Source organism: Dioscorea cayenensis, chromosome 5, assembly GCF_009730915.1.
Source record: "Dioscorea cayenensis subsp. rotundata cultivar TDr96_F1 chromosome 5, TDr96_F1_v2_PseudoChromosome.rev07_lg8_w22 25.fasta, whole genome shotgun sequence".
Taxonomy (NCBI): domain Eukaryota; kingdom Viridiplantae; phylum Streptophyta; class Magnoliopsida; order Dioscoreales; family Dioscoreaceae; genus Dioscorea; species Dioscorea cayenensis.
The window spans coordinates 32,383,486-32,401,192 of record NC_052475.1 but is presented as its reverse complement, the minus strand read 5'-3'; the positions used below and the strand labels follow the sequence as shown (position 1 = coordinate 32,401,192).

Below are 17,707 nucleotides of genomic sequence, written 5' to 3'. Positions count from 1 at the left end.
CTGGTTGTGTCTCCCTCTGCGCGACTAAGGACAGCCTGGTTGTATCCAGGTCGGGCCGCGGCGGTGGCTGTTCCGGCGTCGGCTGCTGCGAGGCCACAATCCCGGAGGGACGGAGATTGCTCAGCGTGGGCGCCAGCAGCATGTTTGGGTACGCCAACGTCTCTACTTTCAACAATTGCAGCTATGCGTTCGTGGTGGAGAGAGGAGGCTACGTCTTTGACCAGCACCATCTCAGCATGATGGATTTCCCCCGGAGAGTATCCATTTCCATGAGACTCAACTGGGTCATCCCCGGGGATTTTTCTTTCACATTGTGCGGGGACAACTCCTACTCTCTTCCTTTGTTTCACGGCTATCTCTGCAACTGCTCTCATGGTTATTCCGGCAACCCTTACCTCAATGGCTCCCATGGATGCCAAGGTGTGCACTATTATTTATTTACTTTATTTATTATTATCTTTTAAAGTAATCCAAATTATTATGACAAATAGATGTTGAAATGAAATTGCATTGCATGTGTTAATTCCCTCCTCATGCACATTGCATTATGTGTCTGCAGATATTGATGAGTGCCAACATCCACAAACAAATCCATGCGTGAGTTCCGCCCGTTGCAGAAACAGAGTTCCTGGTTACAAATGTGAGTGCCCGTTTGGAAGTCGTGGAGATGGCACCAGAGCAGGCTCTGGTTGCAAGAAAATCTTTCAGATTGTTGAAGCCATTCTGGGAACTGGAATGGGGATTGGCGCCATACTCATTTGTGGCCTCTGGTTTTACTTTGTATTGAGAAATCGAGCACTGATCAAACTCAAAGAACAATACTTTCGGCAGAATGGTGGTCTGCTTCTGAAGCAACAGGTTTCTAATCGTGAGGCAGGGGCAGACTGTGCCAGAATTTTCTCCAATGAAGAGCTGGAGAAGGCCACACACAAGTATGATGAATGTCGAATCCTGGGAACCGGAGGCTATGGCACCGTCTACAAAGGAGTCTTAGAAGATGGGACTGTTGTTGCTATTAAGAAGTCCAGGGTGATGGACAGGATGCAGATTGATCAGTTCATCAATGAGGTGGTCATCCTCACACAGATCAACCACAGGAATGTGGTAAAGCTATTGGGGTGTTGCCTCGAGACTGAGGTCCCATTGTTGGTCTATGAATTCATCCCCAATGGCACACTGTACAGTCACTTACACGAGAAGAGCCCCAGCAGTCTCCGCATCACTTGGAGTGATCGTTTGCACATTGCAATAGAGACAGCAGAGGCCCTTGCATACCTGCATTCTGCAGCATCAATGCCGGTCTTCCACCGTGATGTTAAGTCCTCCAACATACTCCTTGGTGACAACCTGACTGCTAAAGTCTCTGATTTCGGTATCTCAAGGTTGGTTCCATTGGATCAAACTCAGGTGCCCACGTTGGTGCAGGGGACTTTCGGATACTTAGACCCAGAGTACTTCCAGACAAGCCAGTTGACCTCTAAGAGTGATGTCTACAGCTTCGGAGTTGTGCTCGTGGAGCTGCTGACAGGGCACAAGCCTGTTTCTACGGAGAGATCAAGGGAAGATAGCAATCTGGCAATGTATTTCCTGTCCTCTCTCAAGTGCAAGGATTTGAGGGAGTTTATAGACAGGGATGTCATGAGGGAAGACAATCTTGAGCAGTTGAAATCTGTTGCTGAATTGGCTAGGAAATGTCTGCTTCTGAGAGGGGATAAGAGGCCATCTATGAAGGAGGTGGCTCAAGAACTCGTTCTAATTGCTAGCTTTGGCCGCTGCCATCATGATGGAGGTGATCATGAGGTTGAGGAACAAGAAGAGTTTGATCATTTGTTAACATTTGACAAGAGCTTATCATCATCACTATCGTCATCTTCAATTTTAGGACCACAAGAGAGTCTTCCTCACGCCTTGTCTGTCACCCTTGATTTAGCTAGGTAGAAACTCTATGTTCCTTTAATTTGATGCTTGTTTTCTTTTTTAATTTAGTTCTTCATTGGTATTCTCAAACACAAAATAGTCTAAATTGGCATCTCGATCCTTTGCTTGTGTTTACCTCTTAGAATCAAACTATATAAAATTAATTATATCCAACAAGAGAATTTATCAACAGTCAATGACCCTTTAAGTAGCTAGGTAACAACTTTTCTTTTGAAACCTTAATAAGACTTGTGCCTTTAGAATCCTTTGCTGAGGTGGTGATGACTTGGATAAGGTACATATATATCTTCTCACTGAATTAATTAATGAAGGTTTTTTTTTTTTTTATACAATATGAGTTTCTTCATTGACCAGCTTCTTTTCCCAGCTTTTTTATGTGGCATATATATTGGAATATAAATCTTCAAATATTGTTGAAACTTCAATGGACTGCTTGAGCCTTTATTGATTCTCTCAAGAAAAGCTAAAGGGTAGGAGGATAACGAGGAAGCCCATTTATGTGCTATATGATGAATAATGATGATTCTTTTGTGGATATGTGCATGCGTTCATGATTAACTATTTGGTGCGTGTGTGTGTGTGCGCGCGCGCGCGTATAGTTTGCAAGTCTTCATATATAGAGTTACAACAAATTAAAGATAGAAACCAAAGCCAATTTGGTGGTGTATATCACGATCCAATTAATGGAGCATTTATTCTGTGAATTGCTTTCTTGATTTTCCATGTCTTCGCTCGAGCACATTGTAAACTCATATAATTTTATATAGATCAGATAGAGAGAGATTCTTCTTAAGTTATTCTCTCGTGCCAAATAAGCAATGTTGAGATGCTTGTATAATACTATTTGCAGACAAACTCCTCCCTCTCTGACTAGTATATTGACAGGTAATATATAAGCAACCCAAGCAACGGCAAACAAGGCACACATGAAAACTCTTCAATATATCCATACATAGCAACAAGACCAAGGCATTTTTATACATTAATATTATATATATATATATATATATAGAGAGAGAGAGAGAGAGAGATGAAACTGGATGTGAAGGAGCTGTGGCATGGCAGCCACCCTCAACACGTGCTGAGGATGGAGTACACTGAAATCCCTTTCCGGTGTGATGGGTGCAAAGAAGCCGGCATCGGCCTCAAGTACTCTTGCGATGCTTGCTGTTTCGATCTTCATCGTAACTGTGCACTTGCTCCCTCTACCATCACTCACCCATTCTACGATAAATGCTATTTCCAATTCTACACCAGACCACCCGGCTCCGCCATGAGAGTGTGCGACGCTTGCAGGAAAGATGTGCTCGGTTTTGTTTATCACTGCACCGGCTGTGGCTTCGACCTTCATCCTTGCTGTGCTAACCTATCCCCTCGCCTTGAGGACGGTGACCGGAGCTTCCTTCTCTGCATTAAGATAACAAGCAGTTGCCATCGTTGTGGTCTCAAAGGTCTGGGGTGGTCTTACAGGTCTGAGTGTAAAAACTACAATCTGCATGTCTCTTGTGTGAAGGAGATGCTTGTGGAGAGCTGGCAGGCTATGTATCTCAACTTCGATAAGGAGAAAGTGAGGGAGATCCAGACTAAGATACCCAGCCTCAGAGGCACCATGCAGAGCCACCACCAGCACCACCACCTGCAGGCACACAGGGCCAGGGTTGGCAAGGTTCACCAATGTTGCCAGATTGCTGGTGGTGCTCTCCGCATCATCATCTCTGCCATTCTTGGTGATCCTACTGCTATCATCGCTGCTGTTATTGGGGGCTTCATATCCAAGTAACTGCCTAGCTATATATATAGCCAACTATGTAGGAGCAACCTTTGTTGTCATTATAAATAATATACTCATCTGATCACCATATGAATTGATAATAAGATTAATTATTGCGTCATATATGTATCCACATTAATTATGCAAACACAATTGTATACGTATGTGTATATATGTGTGTTTTTTTTTTATTATTATTGTTATGTTTATAAGTCTGTTATATATTGATTTAGGGCTGTCTGCTATATTTTTGAAGGTAATAATTAATTAATTTTTTTATCTTGACAATATTAGAGAAAGGCTAGGCATAAATTAATCTCCTTCTTCTTTGTTAATTTATATGTTCTTTGATCGGTCTCTGTATCTTGTGTTTGAATTTTGGAATGACATTAAGTATAGGAGTGGACTATTTGGATGAAAATGGTATTGACTAATTAAGAGGTTATATACTTAATTATGATTCTTATAAAGTTAAAAGCATGTATCTTTGGTGCCACCACTAGCTACTACCCTGAGTAAGAGGAAAGAAAGAATAAAGCATATATGAGAACACCTAACCTTTTATTCTTCTTGTAGAGTTTGAAAGGATGGAAAGTGCTGCGCTGTCCTTGTTTGTTTGGAACAGAGCAATTTAATTTGTTTGCATTAAATTAAGATGAAGAATCCAAGATAATGTCAGCAATATTTGAGAGGTACCGAAAGTGATGATCCTTAGTGTTTGTTGAGTGAATCTAGCTCTGACACCCGGGGACTCCACATATTTTGCTATAGATAACAGCAGAGCAGTAACTCAAAGCACACTTACGTTGCAGATCACTTGCAGGAATGTACCTACTAGAGAAATTAATTGATCGTATATATAATTATATTTTCTTTTGCTTTTTCTAAACCATGAAATTAGAGATGACCGGGTTTAATTATTTATGAAAAATGGGGATTGTGTTATGTATCCTTATCGGATCCAGCATAAATCTTCTCGAATTCAACTTATTCCGCAGGTTGCTGGACATGTGACTGAAGAAGGTGAGTTGGTTAATTCAGGACACGTGGACGATGGGATAGAAGCGGTGGAAGAGGAATCAACGGTGGAGAAGAAGCCCAAGAAAAACAGAGGAAAAAGGGAACATGATGCGTTCTGAAGGGATTTCGTCTTCACGGATTGGAAAAAGATAAAAGCGGGAGGAGAGGAACCAGGGGCATCATCGAAGAAGTAGAAGAGGAAGAGACCCAACTCGTCGAGGAGGGAAGAGGCTGGCAATCTCGCTGGAGTTCTGGTTATTGTTCTGCAATTTCTTGTTTTCTGTTTCTTTACTGTTAATAATATGATTTAGAGAGGAACTCTATCAATTTTCTAGTTGGATGGACAGGAAATCTTGTTGATTGTCCATAACACTTGATTTGATCTCTGCTTGGATGTTTTTCTTTGCAATGTATTGAGCTAAATTGGCTCTTAGATGGTGTTGATGTTATAGATCTTGTTTCTTGTTTGGAAGATCATTACATTTGGTGCTTTCGTTCTCGAACTCTTGTGCAATGGCAGAGAACACGAGTATGAAAGATCTATCAGCGAAGATGGAGACGGTCTTAGCAATCTTAGATCAGAAGGAGGAAAAGGATCGTGCGAAGGAGGAAAGGATTTCTTTGATTGAACAATCACTAGCATCTGCTGCACGATGCATAGAAGCTCTACGGATTCAGGCATCTCATCCTTCATCATCTCAGTCTACACATATTTCTAATGAATTTCCTTCTGGATCAAATCATCAGATGGTTCCAGCAGCACTTATGTGATCTGTTAAGATGGATTTTTCATGGTTTAATGGTAGTAATGCTCTGTAGTGGATTTACCAAGCCGAACAATTTTTTGATTATTATGATGTCTCTGATGCTTATAGGCTGAAAATGGCTTCCATCCACTTTGACGGTCCGGTTGTTCCATGGTTTCAAATGTTACAGAAGTCTGGCACAATCACCTAATGGAGTGTTCTAGCTAAAGCAATTGAAAGCACTTATGGTCCATCTCTGTTTTCTTGCCCTAGATCTTCTCTTTTTAAATTAATGCAGGAAGGTACAGTTGCCGAATATTATGACACATTTACTGTTTTGGCTAATCGTGTAGAGGGTCTCTCTAATGATGCTATGTTAGATTGTTTCCTGAGTGGATTGCAGACAGAGTTACAGTGTGAAGTAATTCCCTGGCAACCTGATTCCATTACCAAAGCTTTGTCATTGGCCAAATTATTTGAGGAGAAACATGCTATTGGAGCCAAAGGCCGTAAGATCAAACATGGGTTTTATCCAAATTATTTAGCTTCTGTTAAGAAGCCAGTACCACATCTTACTAGGGAATCCAACTCCATTAACATACCGGCTCCTCCAGTAGCTTTGTCCAAGCCACCAGTTTCTACTAGTACTTCAATTGCTCCACCTCCATTTCGGAAGATGTCCTATAATGAGATGCAATTGCGTAGAGCCAAAGGGTTGTGCTATAATTGTGATGAAATGTTTACTCCTCAGCATAAGTGTGCCAATCGGCGCCTATAAGTCTTACAATGGGATGATGATATTCAAGTACTTGAGGAATTACAATTAGATGCTGACTTAGTTGTGGCAAATACATTAGAACAAGAGTTTCAAAGCCTCTATTTGCATGCTATGAACCGCCGGTTGGTGTCTGGCACCTTGCGGTTTACTGGCTGTATTAATGGCTATTCGGTACAAATCTTATTAGACGGGGGTAGTGATGATAATTTCATCCAACCCCGTGTAGCAAAATTCTTACAACTTCCGGTGTTACCGATTGAAGCTTTTAAGGTGTTTGTGGGCAATTGCAGTTTTCTTCAAGTGGAAGGAGTAGTGGAGAATCTTCCACTTCAGGTACAATATCATATCATACATCTTTCAGTATTCTTGCTGCTCGTAGTTGGAGCCGATATTATCATTGGTACATCCTGGTTAGCCACTCTTGGACCCCATATTGTAGATTATAATGCTATGACATTACAATTCTACCTCAATGATGAATTCATTACACTGAAGGGTGATACATACTTCAAGCCTCACAAATCTTCAGTCCATCAGTTGTCTCGATTGTATTCTACTAAATCCATTGCAGTGTGTTTCACATTAACTAGAGCATTGCAACTTGACTCTATTACAGCTCATTCTTCTTATCAATTTGCAGTAAGTCATACGGTGCCATCCACTTTACAATTTTCTGCAGATATGCCAGTTCAATTACAGAAATTATTATTGCAATATCAAGATGTTTTTCAGATTCCTTGTGGCTTGCCTCCATCTCAGAATTATAATCATAAAATTCCTTTGCTTCCTGGCTCTACACCTGTGAAGGATAAACCTTACCGTTATTCACACAGTCAAAAATTAGAGATTGAATTAATGGTTGCTCTGATGCTGCAAGATGGAATTATTGAACACAGCCAAAGTCCATTCTCATCATCTGTACTGTTTATAAAGAAAAAGGATGGCGCATGGAGGTTTTGTACTGATTATCGGGCTTTAAATGCTATTACTGTCAAGGATTCTTTTCCAATTCCTACAGTGGATGAAATCTTTGATGAATTATATGGTGCTTCCTATTTTTCTAAACTAGACTTACGGTATGCTTATCACCAGATTTTACTTGATCAGGAGGATAAAGACAAAACAACTTTTCAGACTCACCATGGTCACTTTCAGTGGCTGGTCATGCCCTTTGGCCTTTCGAATGCTCCGGCCACTTTTGAAGCATTGATGAATGATGTTTTTGGACCAGCTTTGAGAAAATATGTCTTAGTATTTTTTTGATGGCATATTGGTTTATAGCTGCAATCGGACAGATCATATGAGACATTTACAACATGTATTGGTGACCTTATCTCAGCACAAACTTTTTGCTAAATTTTCAAAATGCAGTTTTGGTGTACAGAAAATTGAGTATTTTGGGCATGTGGTTTCAAAGCATGGAGTAAAGATGGATACTTCTAAGGTACATGCTATACTTCAATGGGATATTCCAACTACTTTGAAACAACTCAGAGGATTCCTTGGTTTCAGTGGTTATTACCGCATATTTATTTCCAATTACGCTACTATTGCCAGACCTCTCACTGATCTCTTAAAGAAAGACAGTTTCCTATAGACTTCGGCAGCAACTAAAGCATTACAATCATTTAAATCAGCAATTACCTCAGCACTGGTATTGGCACTTCTAGACTTCTCTCAACCATTCACTATTGAGACTGATGCTTCAGGGTCAGGCATTGGGGCAGTGTTAAGCCAGAACAAGCATCCAATAGAATTTTTCTCCAAGAAGATGTCTCCTAGGATGCAAGCTCAGGCAGTCTACACTAGAGAATTGTTTGCTCTTACTTGATTGGTCACAAATTTGATTGGTCACAAACAACTGGGCTTCCTGAGCAGCAAGTTTCATCAAGCACTGATCATCAAGCACTTAAACAACTGGGCACACAAGTAATTCAGACCCCTGAGTAGTAGAAGTGGCTTCCTCATCTGTTGGGTTTTGACTTTACTATTGAATGCAAGCCCGGTTCACACAATTTGGTAGCAGATGCCTTGTCAAGATGCTTTCTGATGAATTATTCTAGCTCACAGAGTTCTATTTTGAATGAGATCAAATTATTGCAACTTCAGGACTCTCAATTGGCCAACAGTATACACAAATTTCAATCTTATGAATTCAAGCATCTTGACTATACTTGGCAGATAATTTTTTTAGCAGGCACAATCGTATTGTGATTCCAAACAATGCTGAATTAACAACTCAGTTGCTACAAGAATTTCATTCTACTCAGTTGGGAGGATATGCAGGTCAACTAAGAATATATGCCCTATTTGCCATGTAATTTTATTGGCCAGGCATGAGACAGGATGTCAAAACTTTTGTACAGGCATGTTCTATTTGTTAAAGAGCTAAATCTGTTACTACCCATCCCGAAGGCTTATTGCAACCATTATCAATTCCTCAGAACATTTGGGAGGATATATCAATGGATTTTATCACGGGGTTGCCATTATCCAAAGGATGTTCTGTGATTTAAGTCATAGTGGACAGAATGTCCAAATATGGCCATTTTTTTCTATTGAAGTGTGAATTTACCAGTCAATTGGTGGCAGAGACATTTATACACCATGTTGCCAAACTTCATGGAATTCCCAAGACGATTATCAGTGACCGTGACAAAGCATTTACCAGCAAATTTTGGAATCATTTATTCAGTCGGATGGGCACTACTTTATCAATGTCCACAGCCTATCATCCAAAAACTGATGGACAAACTGAAAGTCTTAATAAATGCATTGAGCATTATTTGCGTTGCTTTGTATCAGATAATCCCAAATCTTGGACTGAGCTCTTGCCATGGGCTGAATTGTCCTATAACACTTCTTTTCATACTAGTATTGGGATGAAACCATTTAAGGTGGTGTATGGTTGTGATCCACCGGGATTCATTGCTTATCAACAGGATGCCATGGATTCTCCTTCAGTAATTGAGTTGCTAACCAAGAGGGATCGAATTCTACAATCAGCTAATGCAAAATTTGCATAAGGCTCAAGCAATAATGTAAAGGTTTGCTGATAAGAAAAGGTCAGAAATTCAGTTTGCTATTGGAGATTTGGTATTGGTGAAACTTCAACCGTATAGGCAACATTCTGTATTCTTGTGTAAGAATCATAAACTGTGCATGAAGTACTTTGGTCCCTTCAAAGTATTACATCGTATTGGTTCAACATATAAATTGGGATTGCCTGAAGGTTCGTGCATTCACCCAGTTTTTCATGTCTCACTTCTGAAGAAATTTATAACTAGTATAGCTAATGAATCTGCTCCATTGCCACCAGTTACAATGGAATCAGGACCTCTTATTCAGCCTGAACTAATTCTGCAGCATTGCACAGTCATTGGAAACAATAAGCACATTCACCAGGTCCTTGTGAAATTGTGCAGGTTACCGATGTCGAAAAATTCTTGGGAAGACATTGCTCTCCTTCGCAGTCAATATCCACAATTGGACCTTGAGGACAAGGTCGCTCTTGAAGATGGGGGCAATGTTATGTATTTTCATCGGATCCATCATAAATCTTCTCGGATTCAACTTATTCCGCAGGTTGCTGGACACGTGATTGAAGAAGGTAAGCTGGTTAATTCAGGACACGTGGACGATGGGATAGAAGCGGTGGAAGAGGAATCAATGGTGGAGAAGAAGCCCAAGAAAAACATAGGAAAGAGGGAACATGATGCGTTCTGGAGGGATTTCGTCTTCACGGATTGGAAAAAGATAAAAGGGGGAGGAGAGGAACTAGGGGCATCATCGAAGAAGTAGAAGAGGAAGAGACTAGACTCATCGAGGAGGGAAGAGGCCGGCGATCTCGCCGGAGTTCTAGTTATTGTTCTGCAATTTCTTGTTTTCTATTTTTTTGCTGTTAATAATTTGATTTAGAAAGGAACTCTATCAATTTTCTAGTTGGATGGACAGGAAATCTTGTTGATTATCCATAACTCTTGATTTGATCTCTGCTTGGATGCTTTTCTTTGCAATGGATTGAGCTAAATTGGCTCTTAAACGGTGTTGCTGTTATAGATCTTGTTTCTTGTTTGAAAGATCATTATAGATTGGTGGCAGGATATATGCGGTGATAAGCATGCATGCATGACCCTTGACACGTGTAAGCTGAGAGAGCATTTGTCGGTGAATCAGCGCCGGATAAAAGAAGAGATTACACACACAAAAATATATATATATATATTGCTGCTGACCGTGACCTAATTGGCATATATATTAGGTAGATGTGACCATCCATCCTACCGCAATTCCTATTCTATGTTCTCCAATTTTATGTGTGGGGACTAGTTGACTGAAATTTAATCCCATCACAATCATTCTCCACATTAGTTTGATTGGTGTCCTGTCTTCCTTAAGTGCTAGCTCATTTTTTGGTTTTATGTAGCTCTTTTCTTCTTTGATTTTGATTCACAATAACAAATCAAAAATTATTTAAATAAAAGACAACAAATGATAGATTAAAGCCATGCTGAAGAATATATAGAAAGGGTAAATATATATGTTATGAGACAAATAAACATGTCCCAATCATAGACGTATGCTAGCCATTCAAAATTTTAATAAAAGATAGAAAAGGGGAGAGTATTTTACTAATTTTAGATTAATATTGATCGAGTTCAACTAGCTAGGGTGCAGATGTAAGGTATGCGAACCAGGTGGTGGCCCTGGTGGGTAAATATGAGTGCGTGCGATAGATAGCGCGTTGAGGGAATATATATATATATATATATATATTTATGAGGATGTGAATATATAATAATATAAGCGTATGACGAAGAGAAAGAATGGCAACTTAATTATGGGCTTGTGTTTTCACCTGACTCAGACGGGACAGGATGGCGATGGGCATGGCATTATATGCATGGTACAGTAGGACTGTAGGAGCTAGGAGGACCCCCGAGTGATGACGTGAACCCTCACCTACTTGTCTATAACAATCAACGGCTCACCAACCATGAAAGATAGAAAAAAGAATCAAGACTAGCTTGTTGCATTCTTGCTATTTGATCATGCATGCCGCAGTTGCCAGTTGGAGAAGCCTAATCATATTTATATATAGTGAATCAACATTAATAATAAACTATATGTAATTATAATAAAAAAATCTTTAATAATAATAATAACCTATGCTTTTTCAGAATGATTGATTCCTTTATATTGATTTTCATCTCTTTATACTATTTAATAAACAGGACTTTGGAGTTCAACCTATGCAAAATTTGTTAGAGAAGAATTCCACAGTGAAACTGAGTTTCCACACAATAAAATATTCATTTTGGTGAAACAGATAAAAAATAAAAAACCAATACATCATGAGTTCACACATATTGGAAGAAGAGATTAATACTAAAAATGAATATATGAACATTAAATTGATTGATTTTAATAGTAAGTCGTTTTACTGACCATAAATTAATATATTTCTTGGAAGTGAGAATCTATTGAGAGTCCTAAATATGTATATAGAATTTCATATATTTAAAACTTAATTGGAAGTTTTTCTAATTATTTATGTGATCATTTTCACTTGGCTAATCAGAAAAAAAAAAAAAAATCAGATGCTCTTGCTTTATATCCACATATAAATAAATTCACTATCCTGAATTGGAGTAATCCAACCAAATGAAGCGAGAGGGGTCAAATCCCTTTCCCCAATCATATCAGAACAAGTGTTTCAATCACTCATGGGATTTTAGATGCTTGATTTCTGTATTTGCAAAGCTAGGTGCTTTCGGAAATATTTTTTGATTTTTATAAAATCATATTGCCTAAAACTCTTCATTCAAGACATTCTTCATCTCTTTTCTTTTCTTTTTCTTTCACTTTATTCTCCTTTTTTTTAAAAAAAAAAGGAAAAAAAAATTATGCTGACATGAAAGTTGTAACCCCATGTTATGTGTGCATACATTTTCTTTTTTTTAAAAAAAAAAAATAAAAAAGTTAAAACTGAAAAAACTGAAGTCAAAATAGATGATAGATATATAATGAATCAGAAGAACAAGATTCTGACACCAAACTTCGATTTCCTGAAAACAAGGGTCCCCTTAATTGTAAACAATACTCTATAAAATCCACACATGCATTGAAATGAAAAGAATGACGAGCCCATGCATGCATGATCTCTTCTCTGGGCCAGCAAAGCAAAGTGGCAAAGGTGAGAAGTGAGAGCACCGACACTGCATCCAGCTTTGCTTTATTTGTTATTAATGGAGGGGAGACAAACTAGTAACCAGCAACTAGCAAGTATTAGTTGTATTCATATGTACAGTATGAAATTGAATCCATTACTATGAGACTGATGGGTAAATCTGTCTTTTGGCGGGCTCCTATGGCTATGCCATGCCCACATTAAAACGGTGACAAGTGACAACAACACCTTCTCTGTCCTACTTTTTCTTTTCTCCTCTTTCTCTTTCTCTCACTTTGACCGGTAACTATCCTCAGTCGTGACGGTGAGCTTACAAGGCTCCAACTTTAACAATATCACTATATTGCCACTTTTAAATACCCTTATTAATTAATTAATTAATTAATAATAATAATAATAGTAATAATGTACATCCTTTCCTTTCCTTTCTTTCTTTAATTCTTCAGTACTCTTATCTCTAAATGCATGCTACCTAAAGTAATTGTAATTGACTGGTTATATGGATTGACTGATTGTTTGAAAGATTTTACACGAGGTCGATTTAATGAAAGCGCGCATTAAGGTACAATTCAATAAAAAGTTTTAATTAAATTCATCACCAAAGTTAAAAGAAAGACCACTCACTCATCGTCCTTTACAATTTCTTCAACTTGTTTAATTACATAGTAACATAACACAAGCTGTGGTGTCAGGTGTAGTCTGTGTAGATAGATCTGTGAATTCTTCAATTTATTTGTGAGGGGCAACACAACTTAACACAATCTGAAATACCTATTAATACTCCTTAATTAGCTAATTAGAAAGATTATTATTAATTAATTAATTAATATAGGAAAGACCACTCACCACTCCATATAATAATGTCATAATAATAATAATAATACTAATAAAGTAACAAAACCCACTCTGTCCTCTCTGGCTGTAACCCTGCTTCGTTTCTTCTTCATTTCTCTCTCTCTCTCTCTCTCTCTCTCTCTCTCTGTGTCCTCTCAGCCTCCTCCTCCTCCTCCTCCTCCTTTTAAGCGCGCTATCTTTCTGGAAAGTGCTGAGAGGAAGAGACAGAGAAGAAGCCGTAGGAGTGAAAAGAAGAGAAGAGAAGAAGAGGAACTTCATAAGTCTCAGTTTAAAGGAAAAAAGAGAACGAAAAAGAAAGAAAAGATGAGGAAAGATGGCGGCGGTGGCGGAGGAGCAACAGCAGCAGCTGCTGCAGCGGCTGCAGCAGCATCAGGAACTTCTGCCATGGTACTGCCTTGCCTAGACATGAAGCCATTTGTTGCCACACTAGTAGTGATAACTCTGGTGATGGCCATTTGGCAGCTCCAACCCTACGAGTCCCTCCTCTCCACAACTCGTCCTTCGGCCTCGTGTCCCACCATCCCCATCCCCAGCACCATCGCCAACACTTCCAACACCAATCTCATCACACCGCTCCCCATGCAAAAGATCTCATCTTCCTCCCTTGCCTCCAAGGACAACACCACCATCAGCACCACCAAGCGCTCCATCACTCCACGCCAAGAACCCCCTCAAGACCCCAACAAGCGGGTCTTCCGCCCTTACGGCAGCGCTGCAGCACTCTTCGTCCAGATGGGCGCCTACCGCGGGGGACCGGCCACCTTCGCCATCGTGGGGCTGGCGTCCAAGCCCATCCACGTCTTCGGTAAGCCATGGTTCAAGTGTGAGTGGGTACCCAACGACCCGTCCCGCCCCAATGTGCGGGCCAAGGCCTACAAGATGCTTCCTGATTGGGGCTACGGCCGCGTCTACACCGTCGTCGTCGTTAACTGCACTTTCCCCTCCAATCCGAACCTCGACAACTCCGGTGGCAAACTCCTCCTCTACGCTTACTACTCACCCTCCCCCCGCCGCTTCGAAAAGTTGGTGGCTTTGGAGGAAGCCCCCGGCTCCTACGACGAGTCCCGCTTTCGCCCTCCATTCCAGTACGATTACCTCTATTGCGGCTCTTCTCTGTATGGCAGTCTCAGCTCTAGCCGCATCAGGGAGTGGATGGCCTACCACGCCTACTTCTTCGGCCCCAGATCCCATTTCGTCTTCCACGACGCCGGCGGCGTTGGCCCGGAGGTGCGTGCTGTGCTGGAGCCCTGGATCAGGGCCGGCCGGGCCACACTTCAGGATATCCGAGCGCAGGCCGACTATGACGGCTACTACTACAACCAGTTCTTGATAGTGAATGACTGCCTGCACCGGTACCGGCATGCTGCCAATTGGACCTTCTACTTTGATGTTGATGAGTACATCTACATCCCCGGCAACAAGACCCTCGAATCTGTGCTCCATGAGCTCTCACCCTTCACCCAGTTTACCATTGAACAGAATCCCATGTCCAGTAAGCTCTGTGTGTTTGATCCCCGCAAGAAATACTCCACGTGAGCTCTCTCTATCTCTATCTCTATCTCTCTTACATACACACACACCTTCTTCTTCTTTGTCATTCTTACACATCACTGACAGTTCACCACATTGTTTCGTTGATTTCCCATGGAAAGATTTTTATTTTTATTTTTTTATAAATTCTGCTCTCAAATCTTAGCTACTGGGGACGACAGTTTGATTAGATGTGTGCTTGTGTTCATCTTAATTCGAGGAGATGACACAACAACAACAACAACAACAACAACAAAAATCAGCAACTAATGTTTGTTGACAATCAATTTTCTCCCACCCATCCAGCACTGTAGCAAGTATTGTTTGCAATTTCCCACGGGGACTTGAAGCTAGTTTTATTCGGAATCTGACATACCATCTGTGATTATAAACTAGACCTTCTTTTTCTTACGACCTGTGTTGCAGATTATACTTGATATATGTCAGGATTCATACCTTGTTCTGACATTCCCTAGAGTTCTTTGACTAATTTTTATGATATTGGATACTCTAATTTTATTGTCTCAACAAGTTTTGACTTTTAGGGACAAAATTATGATTTCGTTACTTGAAACATATATGAATTAAGGCACATGTTCCTGTGGTTATTGCCATTACTAATTAGTGCTAGTTATCTTCCTAGAGTTGTAAAATTCAAATCTATTCTTTTGAAACCGTGTACCTGTTGCTGAGGGAAGAATTGAAGTTTTGGTCATAGCTTGTGTTCTGTATGGTTTGTGACTTTTCTGGTTTCAAACATTCTTGTTTCACAAAGGACAGCTCTTTCTTATTTGTTGGAATCTCTTATGCTAAATGTTTTCGCCATGTCTCAGTCTTATTGTACACTTGTTTGTGTTCCCTTTACCTTAACTTGTAAAACTACCTTTGAATTTGTTGGTTATAATCCATATTTGGTAAACATTTGTTAGCCTTTTTCTTTCTTTGGATGGGGTTCCAATATTTATTTAATATGTTGTGTCAAGCTTTGATGCTAGCAGCTGACTTAGAAAGCATATGGCGAAAGCTTATTGAACAAAACTGACCCCAATTGTGAAGTTTCAGGCTTTCAACATGCAGAAGAGCTATTGAACATAGTATGAATTGAAGGAGCCTTACCAAAACTTTATAGGGATCGTGCCAACTAATATTGCTAACTTTCTTTGTTTTGTTTGGGGTGGTAGCCTTTGTTTCTTATGTACTATGTTGGATCCTGTTTCATTGATCAACGAAACCAAACGGATTTTTTCTGTCAGGAACCTTTATCTTAAGAATATCTTTTCATGGTTTATGCAGGGAATGGGGATTTGAGAAGCTTGTCTTTCGAAATTCAATTACTGGAATACGAAGGGATCGAAAGTATGCAATCCAGGCGAAGAATGCTTATGCAACTGGAGTGCATATGTCAGAAAATGTTATTGGACCTACCACGCACAAGACAGAGTCCATGATTCGTTACTATCACTACCATGACTCCATCAATGTCCTGGGTGAGCCATGCCGGGAATTTGTTCCCATGCCAAGAAAAGGCAATGTTACATGGTTTGAGAAAATCCCCTATGTATATGATGACAACATGAAGCGCATGGCTGATACAATCAAGCAGTTTGAGGAACAAACAATCAGAGCTTTCCGAGTATAGAGATGTCACACACTCAATAGCCTTGGTGCTGGAAAGTTGATAATTCTTTTGGATGGTGTGCCATTGGGGTTGAGGTTTTCTTCATTAATGTCTACTTGCTTCCCCTGGTTCAGGCTGGTTATCATATCTACAAACCAAACATACTGTTGAAAGGGAGGAGGTAAGAAGGGAACCCTTGATAGATTTGTAAATTCATGTTTTTGTTCTCACGCCTCTCTGATCTGTATAAATTTGTTCCATCCCCCCCCACATATTTGTTCTTTCTTTAGAGGGTTTATGCTCTTTTTTCTTTCTTTATTATTGAGTGCATACGCTGTCTGTCTCCCTTAGCTCTTTGATTAGTTCAACTTCATATTGATATTGGCCAATAAAATAGAGGTTTGCTTGACCAATCTAGATTCTAGACTGGTGGGTGAAAGAACTTTATGGTTTGTTTGTTTGTTTTTTTTTTTTATAGCTTAAAGGCTACTAGAAAAAGGGGATATGATTCCATTACGTTGCACTCCTTCCTCTTTGTATGCATTCTTTATATGGTTGGCGTTGTGACTATTGTGTCCTCAATTAGTGCATGAAATGATGGATAGTGGGGTCTTCACTCTTTACTCTTTCACTCTCCAGCTCTCTTGATGTTATTGTTGTTGGTTGGCAAGTTTTCTTTCTCTTGATGCTTGTGGTTACCCTTTTTCTAATTTGCTTTGTAGGATGCTGTTATTCTATTCTTTTTTAAGGTGCCAATGCCATTGAAGAAGCCAATAATACAGCTGTACGTGGTAATGCCGTTGCGTCTCTTATGTCCCGGATATTGTGATTATTGTGGTCAGTTTCGTCTGTGGGTCCACCACCCTCTTTATGCACTTGCAATGGCAATGGTCTTTTAGGCTATGGATGAAATAATAAATAGATGGGTAGATCCAGGGGGTTGTTGAAATTCTTTTGTTTTTTACTTTTTTCCATCCCCTTCCTCCTACCCTTTATTTTTTTTTTTTTATCAAATTTACTATTTATTACCTCTTACACAATAGATAAAATAAAATAAATGCCGGATCTTATTCTAGATTGTTATCTAGTTTTATCAGGCCGGACAATCAACCCAAAAATAGCTCGTCTTCTTAATTGGGGGTTTCGTCCAATGGCATGCATGGTAGACATAATTATGAGGTGGGCATCAGCATGTGATATGTGGGGGGGTCCATTCTCATTATTTTTTGAATTTTTAATTATCATATTTTGAAAAAGAGAG

The 17,707-nt window shown here is 39.8% G+C and overlaps 4 protein-coding genes across 5 annotated transcripts; all 4 read left to right on the top strand.

Moving 5' to 3' along the window:
- Window positions 1-84: 84 nt before the first annotated feature.
- On the top strand, window positions 85-5,081 carry LOC120260519 (wall-associated receptor kinase 3-like). The gene is made up of 4 exons (XM_039268005.1): window positions 85-420; window positions 560-1,934; window positions 2,824-3,714; window positions 4,708-5,081. The coding sequence occupies exons 1-3, from the start codon at window positions 141-143 to the stop codon at window positions 2,825-2,827; spliced, it is 1,659 nt and encodes a 552-aa protein (XP_039123939.1). The 5' UTR covers window positions 85-140; the 3' UTR covers window positions 2,828-3,714; window positions 4,708-5,081.
- LOC120260296 lies at window positions 2,969-4,848 on the top strand. Its single transcript, XM_039267730.1, has 2 exons — window positions 2,969-3,691; window positions 4,708-4,848. Exons 1-2 carry the CDS (start codon window positions 2,969-2,971, stop codon window positions 4,846-4,848), a joined length of 864 nt encoding a protein of 287 aa, XP_039123664.1.
- A 686-nt stretch (window positions 5,082-5,767) lies between the features above and the next one.
- LOC120260295 lies at window positions 5,768-9,279 on the top strand. Its single transcript, XM_039267729.1, has 5 exons — window positions 5,768-6,176; window positions 6,333-7,504; window positions 7,638-7,839; window positions 7,924-8,068; window positions 8,832-9,279. Exons 1-5 carry the CDS (start codon window positions 5,768-5,770, stop codon window positions 9,277-9,279), a joined length of 2,376 nt encoding a protein of 791 aa, XP_039123663.1.
- A 4,049-nt stretch (window positions 9,280-13,328) lies between these two features.
- Window positions 13,329-17,367, top strand: LOC120260658 (galactan beta-1,4-galactosyltransferase GALS1). Of its 2 annotated transcripts, XR_005536473.1 has the most exons (3): window positions 13,329-14,830; window positions 16,122-16,627; window positions 17,169-17,367. XR_005536473.1 is itself a non-coding variant. In XM_039268192.1 (2 exons), exons 1-2 carry the CDS (start codon window positions 13,602-13,604, stop codon window positions 16,465-16,467), a joined length of 1,575 nt encoding a protein of 524 aa, XP_039124126.1. In that variant the 5' UTR covers window positions 13,329-13,601; the 3' UTR covers window positions 16,468-16,870. The 2 variants fall into 2 exon arrangements, 1 of the variants encoding a protein (XP_039124126.1); XM_039268192.1 differs by lacking the exon at window positions 17,169-17,367 and having other exon boundaries at window positions 16,122-16,870.
- The last annotated feature ends 340 nt before the right edge of the window (window positions 17,368-17,707 follow it).

What these genes read in the sequence shown, in the direction of transcription:
- LOC120260519 (XM_039268005.1), top strand. Translation starts at nt 141, where the DNA reads ATGTTTGGGTACGCCAACGTCTCTACTTTCAACAATTGCAGCTATGCG. An exon ending in TGGCTCCCATGGATGCCAAG is followed by an intron (nt 421 to 559) that starts GTGTGCACTATT and finishes ATGTGTCTGCAG; the next exon opens with ATATTGATGAGTGCCAACAT.
- LOC120260296 (XM_039267730.1), top strand. Translation starts at nt 2,969, where the DNA reads ATGAAACTGGATGTGAAGGAGCTGTGGCATGGCAGCCACCCTCAACAC. An exon ending in CTACTGCTATCATCGCTGCT is followed by an intron (nt 3,692 to 4,707) that starts GTTATTGGGGGC and finishes CTTATTCCGCAG; the next exon opens with GTTGCTGGACATGTGACTGA.
- LOC120260295 (XM_039267729.1), top strand. Translation starts at nt 5,768, where the DNA reads ATGCAGGAAGGTACAGTTGCCGAATATTATGACACATTTACTGTTTTG. An exon ending in CTATAATGAGATGCAATTGC is followed by an intron (nt 6,177 to 6,332) that starts GTAGAGCCAAAG and finishes CAAATACATTAG; the next exon opens with AACAAGAGTTTCAAAGCCTC. An exon ending in GCAGTCTACACTAGAGAATT is followed by an intron (nt 8,069 to 8,831) that starts GTTTGCTCTTAC and finishes TGAATTTACCAG; the next exon opens with TCAATTGGTGGCAGAGACAT.
- LOC120260658 (XM_039268192.1), top strand. Translation starts at nt 13,602, where the DNA reads ATGAGGAAAGATGGCGGCGGTGGCGGAGGAGCAACAGCAGCAGCTGCT. An exon ending in CCCCGCAAGAAATACTCCAC is followed by an intron (nt 14,831 to 16,121) that starts GTGAGCTCTCTC and finishes TGGTTTATGCAG; the next exon opens with GGAATGGGGATTTGAGAAGC.